The sequence below is a fragment of the Dama dama genome, chromosome 18, assembly GCF_033118175.1.
Source record: "Dama dama isolate Ldn47 chromosome 18, ASM3311817v1, whole genome shotgun sequence".
Taxonomy (NCBI): Eukaryota; Metazoa; Chordata; class Mammalia; order Artiodactyla; family Cervidae; genus Dama; species Dama dama.
In genome coordinates, this window is record NC_083698.1 from 89,559,722 (window position 1) to 89,582,147 (window position 22,426).

General features: G+C 43.4%; 1 protein-coding gene across 1 annotated transcript in view; it reads left to right on the forward strand.

Annotated features, from left to right (window-relative positions):
* Positions 1 to 20,709, forward strand: part of LOC133072881 (carboxypeptidase A4-like) — a 42,966-nt gene extending 22,257 nt beyond the window's left edge. Inside the window, exons 6-15 of the mRNA XM_061166414.1 lie at positions 3,214 to 3,295; positions 3,707 to 3,841; positions 5,084 to 5,182; positions 8,758 to 8,859; positions 10,680 to 10,784; positions 11,552 to 11,662; positions 12,805 to 12,895; positions 14,258 to 14,457; positions 15,565 to 15,649; positions 19,829 to 20,709. Of these exons, the coding sequence (XP_061022397.1) occupies positions 3,214 to 3,295; positions 3,707 to 3,841; positions 5,084 to 5,182; positions 8,758 to 8,859; positions 10,680 to 10,784; positions 11,552 to 11,662; positions 12,805 to 12,895; positions 14,258 to 14,457; positions 15,565 to 15,649; positions 19,829 to 20,013 (1,195 nt within the window). The 3' untranslated portion in view covers positions 20,014 to 20,709. The remainder of the gene's footprint in view (positions 1 to 3,213; positions 3,296 to 3,706; positions 3,842 to 5,083; positions 5,183 to 8,757; positions 8,860 to 10,679; positions 10,785 to 11,551; positions 11,663 to 12,804; positions 12,896 to 14,257; positions 14,458 to 15,564; positions 15,650 to 19,828) is intronic.
* The last annotated feature ends 1,717 nt before the right edge of the window (positions 20,710 to 22,426 follow it).

The following is a 22,426-nucleotide window of genomic DNA, read 5'->3' on the forward strand; positions in this document are numbered from 1 at the left end:
CAGAGAACAGGAAATAGTTGCAGAAAGTAGCATCGGCAGTAACTGGTAGGCATTTAAGAGTTCCATGAAGTCATCTCAGATGTGGTGGCTTCTAAGACTGGCTGGGGATGCAAGTAAGAAAGGCACAAAGAATGTGCTGCTTGGCCACCCATATGGTGAAAGTGGGGAGGGATAGAAGCTCGGAACCAAGGTGACTACTGACTGTCCAGAACATGGGCTGAGTGTGAGAGTGACTGAGAGTGGATCTCTAACCATTGTGTTGGCAGCAGCTGCCAGACCAGGTATTGGAGAGCACCAGAATTAAGGAGAGCTGTAGGAACACCTACCTTTGTGGAGTAGAAAGGGTAAACATGGCAACCTGCAAACTCCAGCATGTCCGCCTTCCCAGGCCAATTTTCCATCTTCAGAAAGAGCTTAAATCTTTGAAAAGATTTCCAGATGGTGGAGATAGGTTATGTTCCACCACCCACACTCTCAGGGTGCATTTTCCAAATAGAGACAGAGATAGTGAGGGCAAGAGAAAGGCTGCCCTTCAACTGGCACCCACTTGTGTTTTTTCTGTTTCTAGGTATGGATGAACTTATGTTCATGAGAATAATGTTAGATCCTCCCTGCCTCCTGCCAGTTTTTAATGCCATCTGAAGACTGTAGCTAACATTGTCTTTTCTGGTTGAGGAAAACCTTACGGGTGATGAAGATTGGTCCTAAAGCCTGGGTGAGAGATTAGCTAGGCAGATAAAGAAAAGCGCTGGACATCCAGACAGAGGAAACAGCATGTGCAAAGGCATAGAAGGGCAAAATGTATGGTGAATTTGGGATTTGAGTGAGGCTGGAGCCAAGAATGTGTAGGAGGGAGAGGCGGAGGAGAGACATGTGGGGAAAGACTCTATTCTGTACCAGCTCTTCCGCCCTGCCTGTCTGCATGTTACAGATGTGTCTTTATCCTTTGGAGCTGGGCTAATTAGGACATAATGAAATGAGCTGTGAGTTTAATCATCATCAGGGCCAATTAGATTCCCTGTACTCCCTTGTGGACTGTGCCCAGGAGTATGAAAGTTCTGCTGTGAAGTTACCACTTTGGGAGAATTAAAGCACATGCTGTGGATGAATTTGTAACATGGTTTTAATATTCTTAAGAGCCCATTATTCTTATGTTCCTCTTTTTTTCTCTTCCTATTCCTTTTTCCTCCTTGTTCTCTTTGTGATACTCTAGTCAATGCTGTATTTTACCGATACCTCATTTTGCTAACAGAGATGCCAGTGCACAGGCACTTTTCAGAACACCCATTTAAAAAATTTATTTATTTTTGATCGGAGGATAACTACTTTACAATATTGTATTGGTTTCTGCCATACATTCAACATGAATCAGCCATAGGTATAATATGTCCCCTCCCTCTGATTCTCTCTCCCATTCCACCCCCCCTCCTCCCCATCCCACCCCTCTAGGTTATCACACAGTCCCGGTTGAACTTGCTGTGTCAAACAACAAATTCCCACTGCCTATCTGTTTTACATAATGTTTATGTTTCCCTGCTGCTCTCTCCATTCACCCTACCCTCGCCTTCTCCCACTGTGTCCACAAGTCTGTTCTATGTCTGCGTCTCCATTGCTGCTCTGCAAATAGGCAGAGCACCCATTTTTAAGATGCCCCTTTTTCTGGAGTGTTGAGGACAGGTTGTGACAGAGCATGAGTTCTACAGATGGGTCCTGGTACTCAGCTAGGAGGAAGGGTTTCCTTTCTGTTTTAAACCTGTTACTTTTGCAAGGCTGCTTGCCTGTTTCAAGGAAATGGTGGTTTGATTCCCCATCTTCCCAGGGCTGCAGTCCAACATCTAGCAAGTCTATCAGGTTCAGGCTGATACCTGCCAGCCAGTGGCTTCTGCACTGTGGCCTCAGAGACTCCCATGGGATGCACTTGGCTGTCCACCTCCCAGGACCCTGTGGAGACCAGATGAGCAGGGGGAAAGTGAGGCTTCAGCAATGGTATTCCCTTCAGATCTGCTGCCTGCAACAGAAGCAACTCTGCAGCAGACCTTACCTCCTTAGAGGCTAGACCAGACCCCCTGGAGACCCCCCAGAAGCTCCCAGAACAAAGTTAAGCTCTGAGAGTTCATCCGGATTAGACCGGTTTTCTGATGAGGAGATGCTGATCTGCCACGTGAGGCTGCACGTTTAGCTCCCTGTGACAGAACCATTTTCTCTGTCAACAGGTCCTTCAGCCCACAGCCGTCTCCAGCAGCTCTTCCCGCATTCATTTGTGTCAAAGGGATGACGCATGTGACAGTGTTGAGTGCCGATTCATTCGGGCCGTCACCTAGCAACGGCCTAATGGCTCCCCTGGCTCTCTGAGCCGGCTGAGAGCACAAAGGCAGCTTTTCAGGCTTGGCCTTCTCCCACCCACACACAGGACTTCAGGGGCCTCTACCCCTGCTGCTGCTGCGGGAGCTAAATGATGTATAGGGAACAAGTGCAGGACGAACAACAAAGGGGGACTTGGGACTGGCCAGCTTCCTTCTGGGCCCTGTCAGAGCCCCATTGGGAGGATGAATCCCGAGTTCAGCCCCAGCACCATGCATTTGTGTAGGATTCCGGAGCTGGAAGGGCCTGGAGAGCACCCAGCCTCTCCCTTCTTTGCTAAGAGGAAAAATAACTAACCCTCCCAGGATGGAAGGTCTGTTCTCTTTTTTGCTCTTTCCAGCGTGGACATTCAGCCAGTTTCAGTCCTAGACCTTGACAGTGAAGAAGTGCCTCTTTATGTCTTGAGTTAGCTTTGTGTGTAGCTCAGGAACATTCCTTTCTGCAAAATATGTATGTTTTTCATTATAAAGTAATATGACCACATTACAGAAAACAGATACGAGGGGAAAAAAGTAAGTCATCCATAATCCCATGACCCGAACATAAGCACTGTCAGCATTTGCTATATTTCCGTTGTCTGTTTTTCTTCCAATGCATCTGCTTTTTCCATACTTGCAGTCATGGCATACATACAATTTTGTGTCCTGCTCTTTCACTTAATATTTCCCTTAAAGTTATATACCATAAGCACTTTTTCATATTTGCCACGTAGCCTTATTTTTAGTGGCTATATATTATAACCAAAGACTAGACCATTTCCTTTCATTATGTCTGGGATAGTAGGCCTGGGGTTTATTTGCCAGCTGAAAGCTTACCATTATGTTTTTCTTTTTTTCCCTCTGCTTTCTCCAGGCACCAAGTTTTCAGAATTAACGTCAGAAATGGAGATGAGATCAGCAAACTCAATCGGCTAGTGAATTCAGACAACCTTAAGGTACTTAGTTCTCTTTCTCTTGAGTATCAATTAACCGTGGTGAGAGAAGACTCTTGCAGCACTGGCATTGTTATTCCTGAAGAGTTTCTGTGTATAATCCTATATTAATCAACATGTCTTTATACAATGGAGAGAGTTGGTGGGGAAGTGCTCTCCAGGGAGATGGGGTCCTCTGCAGAGGGCTTCATCTTTCTCTCTGCCGTTGACTTGTTACTTCTTGAGCTTTGCCATGTGTTGCCTGCTGGGCAGGCCTGACCAGATAAAACTGTGAAACGGCAGAAGTTTGCCCTTGTGCAGAACTCAGCTTCTCAGGGACCACCCAGGCTTTTGGCAGTTGTTCTAGAAGAATGAGTTCATTGTGCTTTTTACCTGAACTATCCTTTAACCTGGTTTTACTTCTTTTCTCTTCAGCTCAACTTGTGGAAATCTTCCCCTGCCTTCGGTCATCCTGCAGATGTCCTGGTCCCTTCTGTCAGTCTGCAGGAAGTCAAATCCTTCTTGGAGGACCATGGCTTAGAGTACTCAGTAGCTGTTGAAGACCTGCAGGTGGGTAGGCCAAGGTCCCTCCACTGATCTTGCATAGGACCAAGCAGCCAGAGTGGACTTGGAAAATTTTCAAGTTCTGGCCTCATTCTTCTCCATTGAACAGATGAAGACATTGAGGTATATGGAAGTAAAGTGCAGTGATTTGTTAGAGGAACATGTTGTGCTAGAAAGGGCTTACATGGCAAAAGGGCTTACATGGCAAACCAATCAGATCTGGATTCAAATCCTGATTTTGCTAACTACTAGCTGTGTGATTTTGGACAAACTGTTACCCTCTTGAGACTCTGTTCCTTCATCAGTAAAATGGTAATAGTTATACCTACTTCACATGATTAATTGAGATTAAGTGCTTAAATGTACATAAAATGTCTAACAGTGCCTGGTATGTCATAGCTATCCCACAAGTATTAAGTCTCTTTTTTCTTATTTGAAGTCAAGAGGGAAGACTAGAGTGTGTGCTGGTGGAGAGGTGCTGAAGGCCAGTCATAAAAAATATCCTTTAAGGATTCTTTGCTGGTCCAGTGGCTTCACATTTTCATTGCAAGGGGGAGAAGTTCAATCCCTGGTCAGGGAACTAAGATCCCACATGCCATGTGGCATGGGCAAGATAAATAAATAATAAATAAACACCATTGGCAAAAGGGAGAATGTTACCAGCAGCCCCTAGCAGAGTTGGTGTCACTGCCCAAGTCAGCAGCCTCACGAGCTATATTTGAACAGCAGGACAGTGTCTGACTCACGTTCTCTCCTTCACCGAGGTGGGTTGTGGACTAATTGGTGATTTGGCCTGGGAGTTTCCTGATGGTGTGAGCAGCTGTGAGCTTATTAATCATCCTCACATGTCACAGACATCTGCCAGGAGCCTTCAAAGTAGGAGTGGTTATAAGAATTTCTTTGTTTCTGAATGGTTTCCCAAGCTGGGTATTTCAGAGGCACTGGATACCAGATGCAGGCTGACATCTAGAGAATTCATAGTATAGAATAACCAAATAAGCACATATATTGCTTCCAGGGAGAAAGTGAGTTTTGAATGAGGTGATGTACATTGAGCTCCAAGAAGTAAGACTTTATAGATATGGGGAAGAAATCTGACCCCCTTTTACACCTTGACATTTGTGCTTCTTGATATGTGTGCTGAGGATGCTGCCATCTTGGACAGCCAAATATCCCAAGATAGAGTGGAAACAACATGAACCTCTGTCCCTAGAGAATCACTTTGTAATGTTGCCATGTCTGTTTTAGACTCTTTTAGATACTGAAGAGCAACAAATGCAACACAATGTACATCAAGAACTGAGCAGTAATTGCTTTAACTATGGGGCCTATCACACCCTGGAAGCTGTAAGTATTTCAGAGCAGGCGAAGATCAGATCATTGGCCTTTTGGGTTTTGTAACCCTTCTCCTTACTTTCAGGAGGTTTTAGTCCCTAGTACAGTATGCCTACAATGAGGGGTTAAAATGTGTACACTTCAATTTCTTTCTAATTCTTGGGTTGTTTATCTCCTAAGAGCAGAGTGAAATGCAAACTGAACATTTACTCCCACATGCATCCTTCTTTTCTTAAGCAACCCCTCAAAGAAAACCATGAAGTAATTGCAACCATTTTCAGTCCTCGTAATTCAACCTTGTTATATTCCACCAGAATCCCTGTACTTTATTCACCCAGATTAAAATGTTACTTATCCCAGGCAAATAGACAAGTGATTATTTCCAAGGTTAACCAAATATTTCCACTCATTTATCATGACTACTTATAATGTATATTTGTTCCATAATACATGTTGGTGCTGTGTTTAGTTAGAAATCACTTATATAAATGACTTTCAAGGTAAGCCAACCCTTCAAATAAGAAATTTGGAGCAGAATAATTTAATGTAATATTGGAATGTGAAGAACCAAGAAAGACTGGAATGGAACTGGATCACGTAGCCTATGGTTTTCTTAGGCCCCTCAATGTTTTTTCCCTTAGTCTGGAAACTCTCTACTAACTCAGGAACAAACCCCCAATTTAAACTGGTATTCTGTTTCCTATAGCTGAATATATATCCAAAGATAGAGTTCCTGGCATGCTTTTCATGAGACATATACTTTGAATTATTTTTCTTTCAGATGAGGTTTTTTTTTCCCAAGCTTTTTTTTTCCACTTCTTTCCCAGGATAGTCAGTAGCTTTGTTTATTGTGTACACTTGGCCACACTGCCCCTTGATCCCTCTTGTGACCAGTGACATACATCTGCAAAACAGCTGGATAAAGTTAGGAGTTCAGTCCAGGGCCATGGACAAAAATGGAGCTGAGGCCGACACAGGGATCCAACCCCCAATGATAGCCTCATTAACATGGGGCACTCCCGAGTTGAGCTAACAGGTTGCAAATGTCACCCAAGATTCTGGGAACACCATCCCCTCACCTGCCTGCTGCAGGAGCCTCACATTCCTATCCACTCAATTTTGTTCTCTGACTTGAGGTATCATTGTCATCTGGCTTGCAGCATAAGGCTGCTTGTATTCAGTTCTCTCTAAAAACAGCTTTTAGAAGCACATATCCCACAATCACTTGAGCCTTCCTGGGTCTCTAAAGGGAATTTCATGTGTGTCTCTGCCAGGGTTTCTAATTTCAGACCCTTTGTGCATATTGTTGTGGTGGCAGTTACTTTTGTTATTGTTGTCGGTAAGCTTTCCCCTCGTGTTGGCACTGTGAATTTGCAACCCCTGTCTGGACACAGCTTGTTGTTCTAACTTTGCCTGAGTAACTGTCTTTCCTCTCATGACTCCAGGCAGGCATCTGGCTTTTGCTCCACTTTCTAGGGTCTGTGGGTAGAGTTTCCAGGCCTTTTTCAAGGCCATAATTACTACTTTCCAGCTCACAAGTTGGAACTTGCTCCTTGCTCCAGGCAGCGTCCTTTGCCCTCTACTCCTCTTCCTGTAGGAAGCCTTCCTCCTTCATGCTGTAAACCCTCAGAACCTAAGACGGACATCTAGCCCTGGGGCTTCATCTTTTGTCTTGTACTCTGTTAGCTTGCTCTCTCTTCATTTCTGGCACAATTTTTCCTTTTTTTTTTTTTGGCTTTTAAATTTGCCTGGGACTCATTTTCATAGTGTTTTATCTGACTTGCCTATATATTTGAGAGTGAGTTTCTTGCTCAGTCTGCCATAGTGACTGCAAGTCTTTAAGCTTTAAGCTTGATTTTATTCTGTATTGATGGCACACTTTCTTTCTCTGTAAAGCTCCTTCTTTCAAATTTAAGGTCTAAATATAAATTCATTTATTTCCTTATTTCAGCCCTCAAAAAGTTTGAACAACTAAGGTGGATGAATTCCATTTTTAAAGCAACCCCCCCCTTTTTTTTTTTACTGAAAGCAAATGGAAGCATTTATAACCTTGCTTTATTATAGCTCTTCAACTGAGAGATCAAAGTCTTTAGAAGAATCACTTCCAAAGTGGAGTGCTTGTAAACAAGATAGTCCATTGGGTTGGAGGAATAAACTGTTGCAATTTCTATTTATATTTCTACATATATTTGAATTTTATTAATGTAACAACTTTTGTTTCTATTTTTTATTTTATAATGTACATCATATACTTGTGTGGTATTATATGTATTCATAATACATGCTGAATTTTCTTTATAACTGATGGGAAGAGTGATAAAAAAGTGATGAAAAAAAAGATGAAAAAAAAAGTTCTTTCAAGAACCTTGGCTAAATGGGGCCTTTGCTGATTATCTAGACTCAGTTCAGTTCAGTTGCTAAATCCTGTCTGATTCTTTGTGACCCCATGGACTGTAGCACACCAGGCTTCCCTGTCCTTCACCAACTTCCGGAGCTTGCTCAAATTCATGTCCATTGAGTCCTTGATGCCATCCAACCATCTTGTCCTCTGTTGTCCCCTTCTCCTCCTGCCTTCAGTCTTTCCCAGCATCAGAGTCTTTTCACATGAGTCAGTTCTCATCAGGTGGCCAGAGTATTAGGGCTTCAGCTTTAGCATCAGTCCTTCCAATGAATATTCAGGACTGATTTCCTTTAGGATTGACTGGTTTGATCTCCTTGCAATCCAAGGGACTCTCAAGAGTCTTCTGCAATACCATAGTTCAAAAGCATCAATTCTTTGTCACTCAGCTTTCTTTGTGGTCCAACTCTCAATCCATAGGGCTACTGGAAAAATCATAGCTTTGACAAGATGGACCTTTGTTAGCAAAGTAATGTCTCTGCTTTTTAATATGCTGTCTAGGTTGGTCATAGCTTTTCTTCCATGGAGCAAGAGTATTTTAATTTCATGGCTGCAGTCACCATCTGCAGTGATTTTGGAGCCCAAGAAAATAAAGTCTGTCACTGTTTGCATTGTTTCCCTTTCTGTTTGCCATGAAGTGTTGGGACCAGATGCCTTGATCTTAGTTTTTTTGAACGTTGAGTTTTAAGCCAGCTTTTTCACTCTCCTCTTTCACTTTCATTAAGAGGCTCTTCGGTTCCTCTTTGCTTTCTGCCATAAGGGTGGTGTCATCTGCATATCTGAGGTTATTGATATTTCTCCCAGCAATCTTGATTCCGGCTTGTGCTTCATCCAGCCCAGCATTTCGCATGATGTACTCTGCATATAACTTAAATAAGCAGGGTGATAATATACGGCCTAGACTAGTATAGTGCAAAGGGCCACACTTTTGGAGCAGTATCTGTATAAGTGTTTCTACTCTGATATAATGGACTATAATTTTGTGGACAAATAAAATTTGTTTTTCTCTAGAAAATCATAGAGATGGATTCTTAGGCAGTTGCTTAATAATAAGCGTTTCATATTGTTAACCCCAAGGTTAGGGGACTATAAAAAAATCGTTAAGATCAACAAAATAAAGTTCGCAGATACCCGTCTAGAGCTGAACAAATTTTTTAAATGCCCCCGTGTTTACTTTTTCACACTTCAGATTCACAAAGAGATGGACAACATTGTCAAATATTATCCTCACTTGGCGAGCACAGTGACGATTGGGCACTCATTTGAGAACCGATCGATGTATGTACTGAAGGTGAGGTTCCGTGCACCTTGAAGGGCCCGACTGGACTCAGGCTCCTGGTTCCTTGTGTCTAGGACTCAGCCCTCACACTTTTGAAAGAGGCAGCTTGTCAGGACCTCCTTGGCTTCAGGGAGGAGGGTGAGGTGGGGACACCTCTGCTCGGGCTGGGAGTTGTTCTGACACAGGGTCCCCTGCTTCTGCTTATTGTGAATGGAGTTAGAAGGAGCACATCCCTTTCCAAGTTTTGGCCGAAAGGCAGGATCAAGGAGAGGTGAGTGGACTTCCCTGGTGGTCCAGTGGTTAGGAATCCACCTGCCAATGCAGGGGACCTGGGTTCAATCCCTGGTCTGAGAAGATTCCACAAACTGAGGAGCAGCTAAGCCCGTGCCCCACAACTACTGAGCCGACGTGCTAGAGCCTGTGTGCCACAACTACTGAGCCTGCAGCTACTGAAACCTGTGAGCCCTAGAGCCTTGCTCTGCAACAAGAGAAGTCACCACAACTAGAGAAAGCCCACGCACAGCAATGAAGACCCAGGGCAGTCAAGAAAATTAATAAAATTTAAAAAATGAAAGAAGTGGGAGGTGGTTAGTATTTCAGAAAGCTTTCAGATTGGCCACAGTCTTTTGCCTCCATTCCCGTCTTCTGTAAATATGAAGACAAATTGGGATGGGTCTAAAAATTCCATTCTGCTTTTTAGGGGTACTTATTGGAAAAGCAATCTAGGAGGGTAATTTTGGGGTTGATGTAGTTTTAAGCCCAGTCTATGATCCTTGGCTGCATCAAGACTAATTTCCAGATATTTCTAACAGATTTTAGGTCTATATTGGCAAAAGAGGCAAAGAATTTATGGCAGTGACATAAATTACATAAATAATCCAGCCAAATGAATAAAAAGGAATTTGGAGATATAAACCATGGAATAAGTGATGGTGCCTAGAATTTGTCAAACCCTTAGATCCATACAGGTCCTGAGGGATCCAGGCTTACAGCAATGGTGGAATTACCAGTGGGAGAAGACCTGCCTTTGAGCTGGTTGCTGTCAAATAATCTACATAAATTTAGATTATTTGCCAACTGATGGAGACCTTTGCTTCATTAGCACCAACCTCTGACCCAAGGGGGCCTAACACTAAAAGTCAGCAGTCAGAATTCATCTCATGCAGTGAGCAATAGTGAACCCTCCCTTCCTCATTTTAAAACTTATTTCATTTATGGCATCAGCTAGAACAGGTTGGTTCATGCACTTTTGTGTCTCTCTCTGTTGAGATACCATTTGAGGTCATTCAGGAGACATAAAGTGAAAGTGAAGTCACTCAGTCATGTCCGACTCATTGCGACCCCATGGACTGTAGCCTACCAGGTTCCTCCATCCATGGGATTTTCCAGGCAAGAATACTGGAGTGGGTTGCCATTTCCTTCTCCAGGAGATCTTTCCAACCCAGGGACTGAACCTGGGTCTCCCGAATTGTAGGCAGACGCTTTACCATCTGAGCCACCAGGGAAGTCCATTTAAGAGACAAAATATTATCTCTAATCACACTGGCATTATAATTCACAATAGCAGTTGTTTCCCCTTCCCATTTGCTTCCAACCTTGGAGCGGTTCAAGCTGCCTGGAGCTGTGGTACTGCAATTGGGCCCTGCCAGTCAGCTAATTAAGCTCCCCGACCTGGAGAAACCTGATAAATGGATGGTGCCCTCAGGAACATTTGGTCTCTGAATGATCTTAAATGGTTTAAATGAATAGGGGTGAGCTGGGAAGAGGAGAAGAGGGGTGAGTAGAGACACGCCAGACAGGACGGTGATTTTCTGGCCTCTTTTTCCTTCCAGTTCAGCACTGGAAAAGGGAGACAGCGGCCAGCCATTTGGCTGAATGCAGGCATCCATGCCCGGGAGTGGATCTCACCAGCCACGGCAATCTGGACCGCGAGAAAGGTCATGTCGCCTAGTATTAGCCAAGAATTCTGCAGGGCCGGGGGTGCCCTGTACTGTACTGTGCAGCTGTACCTGGGGGGGGTAGGTTAGGAGGGCACTCTCACGGGAACAATAGGCTGGGGGAGTCTTTTCAAATTGGAGAAACTAAAGATCAGAGCCCCACAGTCAGCCTCATAGTTTAGCTAAATGGCAAAGTCCGCTCATAGCAGTGAGCATACTAATGAGCTGTAGAGGTGGCCCCGAAACACTGACACATAGTCAGTCCTGCAGGAAGGGAGCAGGGCCTTCTCAGCAGCGAGGCTCAGATAATTTTTACCTTCAGTCCCTTTCAGGCTCCCCTGGCCCTCAGGGACCTCATGCTGTCTCCATGCTCTGTCCGTCTGGAAAGTCTAGTTTAAGCCAGTTCCAGGGGAGGAGGGGTGGTGCGAGTGGAGGATCCATCTTCCCCAACCCTAGCACAGGGGCTCATATTCCTAATCACTGTTATGATGTGTGGTTCTCCCTTCCCCTGCTCCTACCCCCTGGAAGGAAGAATGAACCAGGCAGCCCAGGACTCACTGAAGTTGATGTCATCAGGTAGCCATGTTCCCTCAGATTTTGAAGTGCACTGTGGGCTTTGCAGAGAGCTGCACCTACAAAGGTGGCAGGGAGACTACCAGAGGGTAGATGCTGTTCTAGGAGCTGGGCATCTGGGGAAGATACTCTGACTTAGACTTAGCAACCCAGCCTGCAAAGACATAGCTGACAAGCATGTTGTCTCTGCTTAGATTGCATGTGATTATGGGAAAGATTCAGTCATCACCTCCATCTTGAAGAAAATGGATATTTTCGTGTTGCCGGTGGCCAATACTGATGGATATGTATACACTCATACTCACGTGAGTAATACTGATAGATGGGCTGGGCTTGGAGTTAAGACCTGTTTGTCGATTTCCTTGCTTTGTGACTGCATAGATCTATGACCTTAGATAAAAATTCCCCAAAATGTGCACTTTAGGAGCTTCCTTGGGGGGTCTCATTTTCCAGTCATTCTCTGGGCTGAGGGTTACCAGGGAATATTTTTTTTCTTATAGAGAATCGTCTAGTGAACTCCCTATTATGGATCTTGAACAATTATCAACACTTTACCAATCTTCTTTTCATTTCTTTCCCTCCCACACATTTTTTTTCTGACATATTTTAAAGCAAATCCCAGACATCAGGTTACTTCATTCAGAACTTCTTTAGTATTCATCTCTAGCTGATGATAATTAAAACAACACCACTATCAACAGTAAAAAAAAATTGATGGAAGTTTTTCAATATCATCTGATATCCCTAATTATCTTTAAAGTATCTTTTGAGTCAATTTGTTGAAATTAGGATCCAAATAAGGTCTGTACCTGTGTTTGGTTGTTACAACTATGCAGGCTTTTTTATTGCACAACGTCTTCCCCACCCCCACCCTACCCCCACATGTCTTTTAGAATGTCATTCATTTGTTGGAGAAACCCAAGTAAGTTGTCATGTAGAATGTGTCACATTCTGAATTTGCCTGATGACTTCTTTCTTCTGTACCATTTAATTTATTCCCTCATCCCCCATGTTTCCTATTCACTTGTGGTCAGATCTAGATGCTTGATTGGAGTCAGGTTAATTTTTTAGGCAAGGGTTAAATAGTTCCTGTGCACTTGCTATCACGTCAGTTATCACTGAGGCCCGTAATGTCCATTTGTTCCACTCTGACTGAAGCCCTGAATTATTCAATGGATTCAGGTGGTATGAGGTCATTTTGGGGAAGTCCTTTTCTCCCAGTCAGGAGGCTAATTCTCCCTTCTGGGGAAGGAGAGGAGACTCTGCAGTTAGTGAGGGCTGAAACCCCGATGATCTGCCAGATCTCTGAAGTTGCCTCTGGAACTTCAGGCAGCTTGCCCCATCATCCATGGTGCTATCTCCATCATAGGCCCCCAAAGAAAATCTTCACCTCTTCTGTGTCCTGACCCATCTCTGAATGCCGTTTCTTCCTTGGTGAATTTTTCAGAACCGATTATGGAGGAAGACACGGTCTGTAAATCCTGGAAGCACCTGCATTGGTACTGATCCAAATAGAAATTGGAATTCTAGTTTTGGAGGTAGGTGGGGGAGACAGTTATTAAATCCTGATACCTCTGGATAGTCTGGTCCTCAGGCCTCTGAGCTGGCAGTGAGGGAACTGGTTTGTAGGCTGTCTCCATTGCTGGTTCATTGAGAAATTGGGCAAATTCCTTATTCTCCCTATGTATCACTCTATATTATTGTTCACTGTAATTTTGAAAGGGAATGACTGAGCAGTTTGTGTCCTCCTGAGAGAACACTATTATCTTTAAAACTATTCTATCTTATACAAATCCACGGGCTGACTTTCTACCTGGCCGTCCCAGTTCCTGGGTAAGTTACTGAATGGTGGAAGGGCTCTTGGTGGTAACACAGAAGAGAGCAATTAGCACTATTACCCCAACAGGCAAGATGACGTTGTGAAGATTAAACTATAGCAGTTTACTCTTAGATGTATAAATATGAACCTCTGCCCTTTGATGTTATGGAAAGAGAATGAGAATTAGGAGATGTGGGTTCTTAGTTCCAGCTATTTAAAAATCACCCCCACAGTAGTGCCAACTATATGGTACATAACTTCCCATGTATTATTTATTCTTCTGACCTAGCGAGTGAGTTTTCATACTGGAAATGGGACAGTGGAAGCTCAGCGACAGTCTCAAGAGCATATGGTTGATGAAATTTAGGATCTAAACTCACTTTTCAATTCCAAATTCTGGTGGTTCTCTTTCACTGTTCCACAGCTGTACTGATGTTTTGCTTTTGATGTGATGTTTTAATGTAATGGTTTTAATTTCTTACTTGCATAGAAATACCACATAAACCATTGGGGGAAAAATAATGTGACTGTGGGAAAGGAGCTGATAAAAATGTGGCAATTAAAAAAAATGTGGCAATTGAGGGCATCAAAGCTAAGTCACAACAGGGATGCTTTCACAAACGTGTCAGATACCTTAGGGGGCTATATTGTGAAGTAATACAGAAGGCAATAATTTTAAATATCTGTCAAATAATCAAGAGATTTTAGCCACAACAATAGATTATTTTTGGCAGCACTTGGCCATTAAGATCTGAACCAAGAGAATTAGTTGACACCATATTAATTATCAAGAATACATAGTAATTACTCATTGTAAAATATGACATTAATTGTTGGTGATACAGTACAAGGTCAACTCTATCCGTTTAAAGGAGTCTTATCAATTTTCCTGCTCAACACTGGCATATTCAGCACCCCGCTTCCATACCCTCCCCACAGTATATATACATTGTGGACTAGATTCTCAGGGCAGCCAGCAGTGGCCTGTGCATGCCTTCTGCCTCTCCTCTGGGTGGAGAATCCTGCATTTCTATTTCCATAGCCATTGGGTTAATGTTTCTGCTTGGGTCACTCCCCACAGAAGTGGGATCTGCTGCCGACCCTTGCTCTGAGATATATCATGGACCCCATCCCCATTCAGAAGTGGAGGTGAAATCAGTGGCAGATTTCATTAAAAAACATGGGAACTTCAAATGCTTCATCGACCTGCACAGCTACTCACAGATGGTGCTGTATCCATATGGCTACACAGCTACGAGGGCCCAGGATGCTGATGAACTGGTAAGTGGTATATGTGTTTCCTCTGGGTGCTGCTACAGTGGTGGTTCTCGAGCTTTGTAGAGAAAGTCCAGGACCTGGGCTTGTTTCCGGAAGGGCCCAGTGTTCTCTCCCTGTTCTCTGCAATGTGCCATCAGGCCTACTGGGAACAGGAAGAAGATGATCCTCCTTACTTCTATGTTTGCTGTGAGTTCCAAGATCCACACTGGATGCTGTTTTTCCTTCTCACCTGTCTTTCTGACCAAAATGCATTGCAGATCCACTGCTTGTCAGGAACTGTGGGCTGCTTTGTGGTGGGCAAGGGGGAGGTGCTCCTCCCTCGGGATGGTAGAATTTAAGTAGGGTGTAGGCCAAGGCCCGGGGCTGCTCTACGCCGCATGCAGTGATTCACCCCAGGATGTGAGCAGACACTTAGAGTGGACTGATTGGAGTGGGTCTGACTCCTGCAGAGTGACTGCAGGCCTCTCTCTCTGCTCGTTTGCTTGAGTGTGCCCCTCTGTCGGGGGCCACAGCTAAGGGCTTATGACTTGGTGTGGCCTAGATTCTGGTCTCCAGCAGGTCCTCTGTGTAGGGCACATCCATATATGGGGGCCCTGTCTCCACCTCCATTCTGAGAACACCCAAACTCTTAAAAGGTTTTCTCTTAAACATACTTGCCCTTCCCTTGTCTTCATGAACGTGACATTCCCTTCCCTCAGGTTAGGTGAACATGGTGATGACTTTACTAGATTTCTAATGGGCTGGTGAGCAGCCCTCTAGATCTGCAAAGAGCTGCAATACAGCACCCCAACTTGAGTTTATAATACACCTGCTTTCAGAGCACTTATCTGGCCTTCTTCCACCTCTCTGCTTACCCTGGTCCCAAACTGGAAGTAAAGAACTGAGGATGTGATAGAAGGAGTTGGAGGAACCATTACATTTCTCTCACTTTATAGTTAGGCCTTGGCTCTGGTCGGATGGGAAAGAAGGAGACCGGAAGGGAACATTGGGTGTGGGGGAAGGGTGGGACGGGGTTCAGGAATCTTCCAATCCACTGCAGTACAGAACAGCTGAGGAACATCTGGCTTCAGAGTCTGTTCTTTCTCACTCTAATGATCTCCCCGTTCCTAGGATATGGTGGCGAAGAATACAGCCAAAGCTCTGGCTACCTTGTCGGGCACTCAGTACCGAGTGGGTTCTATCTTCTCCATTGTCTGTAAGTACTCCCTGAGTTTACTGGTTACTAGGGAACACTTGGAGAGGATACTTGAAGCTGGAGAAGAACCACAAGACAGCCTTTTTTTTTAATATTGTAACCTGTTTTCGTTGCAAGTGATAGGCTGAATTTATGTCAAGTCTGTGTGGTGGTAGTTGTTGCAGGCAACCGTCTTCATCAAACTGGGGTGGTGGTACCAGGGCGGGGAGGGGACCCCCTCACCTTCCTGTCTGAAATGAACACATGCATAGTAGGCTTGGTTTAGGAGGTCCTCGGGACAGTCATTAGCATTGAGCTGAAAAAACAAAAAAAACCTCTATGAAGACTCCAGACCTGACAAGGGTCTTGAGACCCATCACCTACAACTCAGTCTCAGTTTCAGGAAATACCCTTGTTTTGGTTTCTCGCTGAAGTGTTTCACCTGAGCATTTCACTCTATTCCTGCTGAGACCCTTCTAGTTCCATTATTCTGTGATCTGATCTTTAAATTTTTAGATCAGATTGAAAGATATGATTATTCTCCAAGGCCCTAGCTATAAATGGGAAATAGAAACACAAAACATGGGGAGTTAAGCTCCTTTCAAACAAGTGCCCTTCTTTTCCCCCTCTGGTGCCTCCTCTGTAAATAGTTTTCCAACAGTTGGTCTGCCCTCAAAGCCCCTGCAAACTTGCCGATACTTCTTTCCTTTTCCATACTGGAACTCCCTCTCCCATCTTACTTACTTTGCCCTCAACTGCTGTTCTCCTCAGTCTTCCTCTTCTGTGAAGATTCTCCATCCCACCTCCTAGGTCCTCATCTGTACTGTGACCTCAGCACTCTTGTCTGTATTTCACATGCCACCAAGCTGCATAAAGCACTTAGCAGGATGTTGATGTTTGTGTTGCTAATTGCATCAACAAGCCAGTAATTACTCATGGTTTATCATTACTTGTTGAATGGGAACACCTCTGAGAACAAACGCATCAGGAGAGGTTCACCACCCTCTATTTAATTAGTCAGAACTGAGCCCTACACCAAAGAGAGCTAAAGGAACTTGGCAGGAGCCTTCTGAGGAGGTCCTCTCCAAAGATCTCTGCAGGTCACCAGAGTCCTGGTCTTTGGGTCTAAATGCCAGTTTAAAGAATTGCCTTTTCTTCCCATATCAAAAAACATTCTTCTTCCCAACATAAGCTGTGCCCAAAGTAAGAGATACTCATCAGATTGCTCCGACAGAATAGGAGAAAGGCTCTCCTGAGTGTTATCAAGAGACATAATATTTTCTACCTCTTTCAAGAGCCCATCTTCTGTATTTTTTATAGGCTTTGCCTGCCCTCCTTTCTTCCCCAAAATGAAATCAATTTTTGTATAAAAACACTAACTCTCTGGGTGAGGGGGTGTGGGATGTAAGTAGTTGACATTTGTCCCTTCAAGTGCTGACCCTTTCCTTAGATTAATCCTTTCAGATGAATTATAATATACATTTTAGATGAATTATAAAATTTGTATATATTATTCAGTTATACAAATTATTTGTATTTGTGTAAATATAAATAATTCTAAAATGGATTTTCACACTCTCCTGCCTTCTTTGAGCATGTAGAAGAGATTTAAGCTCCTTTCCTCATGACTGAGTGGCCTTCTGAATGTCAGTTGTGGTATCTTGAAAACCTTCTGTGCTGTATTGGACTGTTCAATCCTTTTGCTGAACAGCCCAGCTTGTTTTGCTTCTTTAATTCTTGTGTCTGCTTTCTAGAGTTTTCATGTCTCCTTCCTTGGGCCACCTTCCTCTAGCAACCCTTTCCTCTCCTCTTCACAGATTCTGATCTACTAAGGGCTTAGAAACAAATTTTTTGAGCTTGTTTGGCTCATGGGTAGATTGTGAGTTTTAAGGATATTCATGACAACATTGTTTAGTCACAGAAGACTGGGAAGCACCTAAATGTTTATCAATAGAGTACTGGATAAAAATGTATTTAGTGCATTCCTACAGGGAAACGGAAAAAGAAATGGCAATCCACTCCAGTATTCTTGCTTGGGAAATCCCACGGACAGAGGAGCCTGGCAGGCTACAGTCCATGGGGTCAGAAAGAGTCAGACATGATTAAGCAACTTTACCTCATTTACAGTGAAACACTATGCAGCCCTTAAGTGAATGAGGTGGATCTGTATGTGCTAATAGGAAATAATCTTCAATTGTTAATTGAAAAATAGAGTGTGCACACCAGTGTTATTAGTATGTTCCCAGTTTTGTTTAAAAAAGAGTAGGTATGTAGACTTAGCAAGGACCCAAGTAAAGTGAAGTTCTTGAATCTGATCACTTTGTTCAGCAGAGGTCCTCTTGCCCTCTTCCTGAATTTAAAACCTGTTCTGAAATACTTGAGCTTTCTATGTAACTTGCTGGTGCCATAGTCTGTTTTTTATTCAGCATTTTTGTCAAGGTAGAGAAAAGCTGTAGGAATTACACAGGAATTTCAGAGAGATTAGGAGAGCCTATTCCATAACCTTAGGGAACATGTAATTGCAGCTGAAGCAGCATCTCTAGAAAATCACAAATGGTATCATAAGAAACAACCTTCAGGAACAATAGAAAAATGAAGGGACCCATATTTTCATTTAACAGACATGTGTATATTATGGGCTTCCCTGGTAGCTTAGTTGGTAAAGAATTCGCCTGCAACGTGGGAGACTGCCGCAACACAAGAGACACAGGTTCAATCCCTGGGTCAGGAAGGTCCCTTGGAGAAGGAAATGGCAGCCCACTCCAGTATTGTTGCCTGAGAAATCCCATGGACAGAGGAGCCTGATGGGCTACAGTCCATGGGGCCACAAGAATTGGACACAACTGAGCAACTACACCACCACCACCATATGTTTTATATATATATTTTACATATATACACATTATATATATATATATATATAACATATTATACATACATACATATATACATATACATATACATAAACATTCTAACTGAACCCCAAGTAGGTTGAAGAAAGTATGGGCTTTGTCATCAGATGGATCTGAATTTCAGCCCTGCCATTTTCCATCTGTATTTTCGTAGACAAAGTATTCTATTCTGAGCCTGGATTTTTTTCTCATCTGAAAAACAAGGACAGTAATACCCACCTCACTAATTTATTAAAGATTAAATGAGATCGTAAATGTAAACTTACCAGTATGATGACTGGCTCATGGTAGATGTTCAGCAAATGATAGCTGCTATTGACATTGGTACTTTATTATTCACTATCATCTACACTACACCTTTATCCAGCTTCTGCTGTAGTTGAGTTTGACTGGAAGAAGCAGGAAAACAGGCCTTTTGCCTTTTCTCAGCCTTTTGACAAAGGGAAGTCCCAAGTGTTTCCTTCTCTCTGTGTTGTTAGTTACCTCTTGAGATGCAAAAAGTTATCCTAAAATTTAGCAGCTTAAAACAATAAACATAAATTTTCTTATACAGTTTCTGTGGTTCAGGAACTCCAGAGCTGCCTAGCTGGATGGCTCTGGCTCAGGCGCTCTCAGGGGGTTTGCAGTCAAGATGTCTTCCAGGGTTATAGTCATCTAAGAGGCTTAATGGGGCTGAGGGATCTGCTTCTCAGACTCACTCTGGTGCCTGACAAGTGATTGCTAATTGTTGGCAGTGAGTTCTTCACCACATAGACCTCTTTATAAAGGTCTGCTTGAGTGTTCTTACAACATAACAGCCGGCTCTATCAGAGCCAGTAATTCAAGAGAGAGCAAGGGCAGAAGCCATTTTTATTTGTGACCTAGTTTTGAAGGGTGCACACTTTCATTTCTGCAGTCAAACAGGTGATGTTGGCCCTGTCCAGCATAGGAGGGCATTACACAAGGATGTGAATACTAGGAGATAAGGATCATTGTGGCTGTGTTGGAGGCTGCCTCCCACACTCTGCAGATATTGGCTTCCAGTGACCTGAAGGAGTCCTAACAGTGAAGTGGTGACAAAATGGAAATGAGGATTTAAAATCTCTTGGATTGAGACCAGTGAAGACCTTCATGGTACAGGACAGTCTGAGACATAGGGATCAGGTCAACATTTCTGTGTAGGCCTGATGACTTTCAGAAAGAACTATAGATCACTAAGGAACCACAGGTTGGCAGAGCTCCTAGCCCCATCCCATCTAACCCTGAAAGGAACTAGGCTTCAAAGTGTTTTCTCTTTTTGACTCAACAGATGCATCTAGTGGGAGTACTATTGACTGGGCATATGATAATGGCATCAAGTATGCGTTCTCTTTTGAGTTGAGAGATACTGGGGACTATGGCTTCGCTCTGCCTGCCAGCCAGATCATCCCCACTGCACAGGAAACCTGGCTGGGGCTGAAGACCATCATGGAGCATGTGCGGGACAACATCTAGAAGAGCCTCGTTCTGTCTACATTTTATATCCCCTTGTGCACACACACAGAGGCCCTTATTAAAGAGAGCTTATTCCTTCACACATGAGTCGGAGTCTTCTGGCTTTGTAGAGAACACAGGTCAGCCACCTGCCAGCCCCCTTCCGTGTATTTTGTGCGTTCTGGCCGTGTGCTGAGAGAAGCACTTCTGCTAACCTGCTGTGTTTTGGTTCTGCTGTTTCACCGAGCTCTCTGTATGCCTTTCCTTCCACATAGCTGGGTGGGCAAGCCACACTTAGGATCAACCCTTACTGAGTGGCATGTCTCTACCTCATTTTTAGATCAAAAGGCATGTGAAATGGTTTTCTAGTTTCATCTGATCTAGCCACACCCATGGCCTTGCTCTGGTGGGAGCCCCAAGGGAAGCGCTGTGGGAGGTAATGCTTGTCTTTCAGACTGGTCTCACAGATGTCACAGAACTTCCTTTAACTGATCTCACTCCTTCTTGAACATATTTTTCTTTGAAAAATAGATCCCATAAGTTCCTCAGTACAGGTCATCCCCTTGTTTTGTTTTTGTTCGCTGTTAATCTGAATATAAAATATAGACTCACATGTCATCACTGGGTCAAAAATTCCCAGATATTACAATTCTGATCACATTCTCCCCTTTATTATTCAGTGTAACTGGGATCCAGAAAGTGATCTGTGTCCTTATAGGTACTGCTCACTCAGAAAGCCTGGATTAAGTGCTAATCTAACATAATAGCAGGATAGCTAAATTATCCCCATGTGTCCTGATGGGCTCACCTCTACTTTGCCTTTTGAACTTACTCCAGAGATCTTTCTCTCACCCTTTTGGTCCTAAATCACTCCTCTGGCTTGGGTAATCTTGCCACCCTTGCACATCCCTATTTGTTCGCTGGTGTACCTTGTGTTTCCTTCTCCTGGTTTTCATTTTTTGGTTTTGATCTTTAAAGTTGCTTTTTCTATTTTGTATCCTGGACCTTGAGTAGCAAGGTGGAGCAGAGATTCATCAGTCAGGCTCCTCTTGTTACATTTTTCCTTAGCATGTACCATCTGCCTGTTTTATTTTCTCTCTCTCTCTCTCTTCTTTAATTTGCTCTTTTCAAACATGTCTGTAAATCTTACTCTTCTGCCTAGGATTTGTGCAGCATCTGGTATGTGCTCATAAGCCAATAAATATTCAATATGAGTCTCCTGATCATCTTCTATTCTTTGCCTTCACCTGAATGGAACCAAGCCATGGTTGGTTTTGAATATGCAGCTCTTTATAATGTCAAAAGTCAATTTTAATCCCTGTCCATATCACATGACATACCCTTCTCCATCAGGCTGAGGGGCCTCCAGGGTAATGTTACCTTGGTGATTGCGCTCTGGTCCAGGGTCTAGTTCTTAGTTTTTCAGCTCAGAGGCTTGATATTTTCTGTGTCTGTATTGATTAGACTTGGGGATGCTGACTCACGCCTCCAGAGCTTAGATGAGGCACATGATAAAATCAGAATACAAATTTATTAATTTACATCATGGCATGTAACTGTTTAGTGGATTGGATCCTCACGTCGGTCTGAACAGTACATTCTCTCCGTGTAGGCGAAGATACATGGGAAGCCAAATTATAATCAGAAGGTTGTTTAGTGAGCGGGGCGTCAGAGCAAGGAAAGTTAATTACAGTCTATGATTAGAATTTTTAATGGTATCCAGCTCTAATAGCATTGATACATCCAATTCTATAACCAAAGCACACCTGCCAGCCAGCTGGTCGCTTGTGCTGGCTAGTCAGGGCTGCTTCAGACTAGACAATGCCTCAGTAGATATAACATGTTTGCGTCTGTGACTTGCCTGTAACCTCTGTTTGTGGAACCCCTTGCCCACCCCCAAGATTGAAATGGTCCTTTAGATTCCTTAAGAGAAAGATTTATTAAACAAGGCATAAAAACCATAAAAGAATACCTGTGACTATAATAAAATTAAGAGATATCATTAAAAGACTCTATAAAATGAGAAAACAAGTTGGAAATTAGAAGATAGCCATAATATTCATAATACACTCAAAAGACAAAAGACATACAAAGAACTCCTACAGATTAGTAAGAAAAGGATAAATAATCCAATAGAAAACTGGATAAAAGATATGAGCAAGCACTTCACTTAAGAAGAAGTAACAGGTATTCTGATAACATAGGAAGAGATGATTGGAGCTTCCCCCATGGCTCAGTGGTAAAGAAACTGTCTGCAATGCAGAAGCTGCAAGAGAAGCAGGTTCGATCCGTGGGTCAGGAAGATCCCCTGGAGGAGGCCATGGCAACCCACCCCAGTATTCTGGCCTGGAGAATCTCATGGACAGAGGAACTTGGCGGGCTACAGTCCAGAGGGTGGACTTCCCTGGTGGCCCAGTGGTAAAGAATCTGCCTG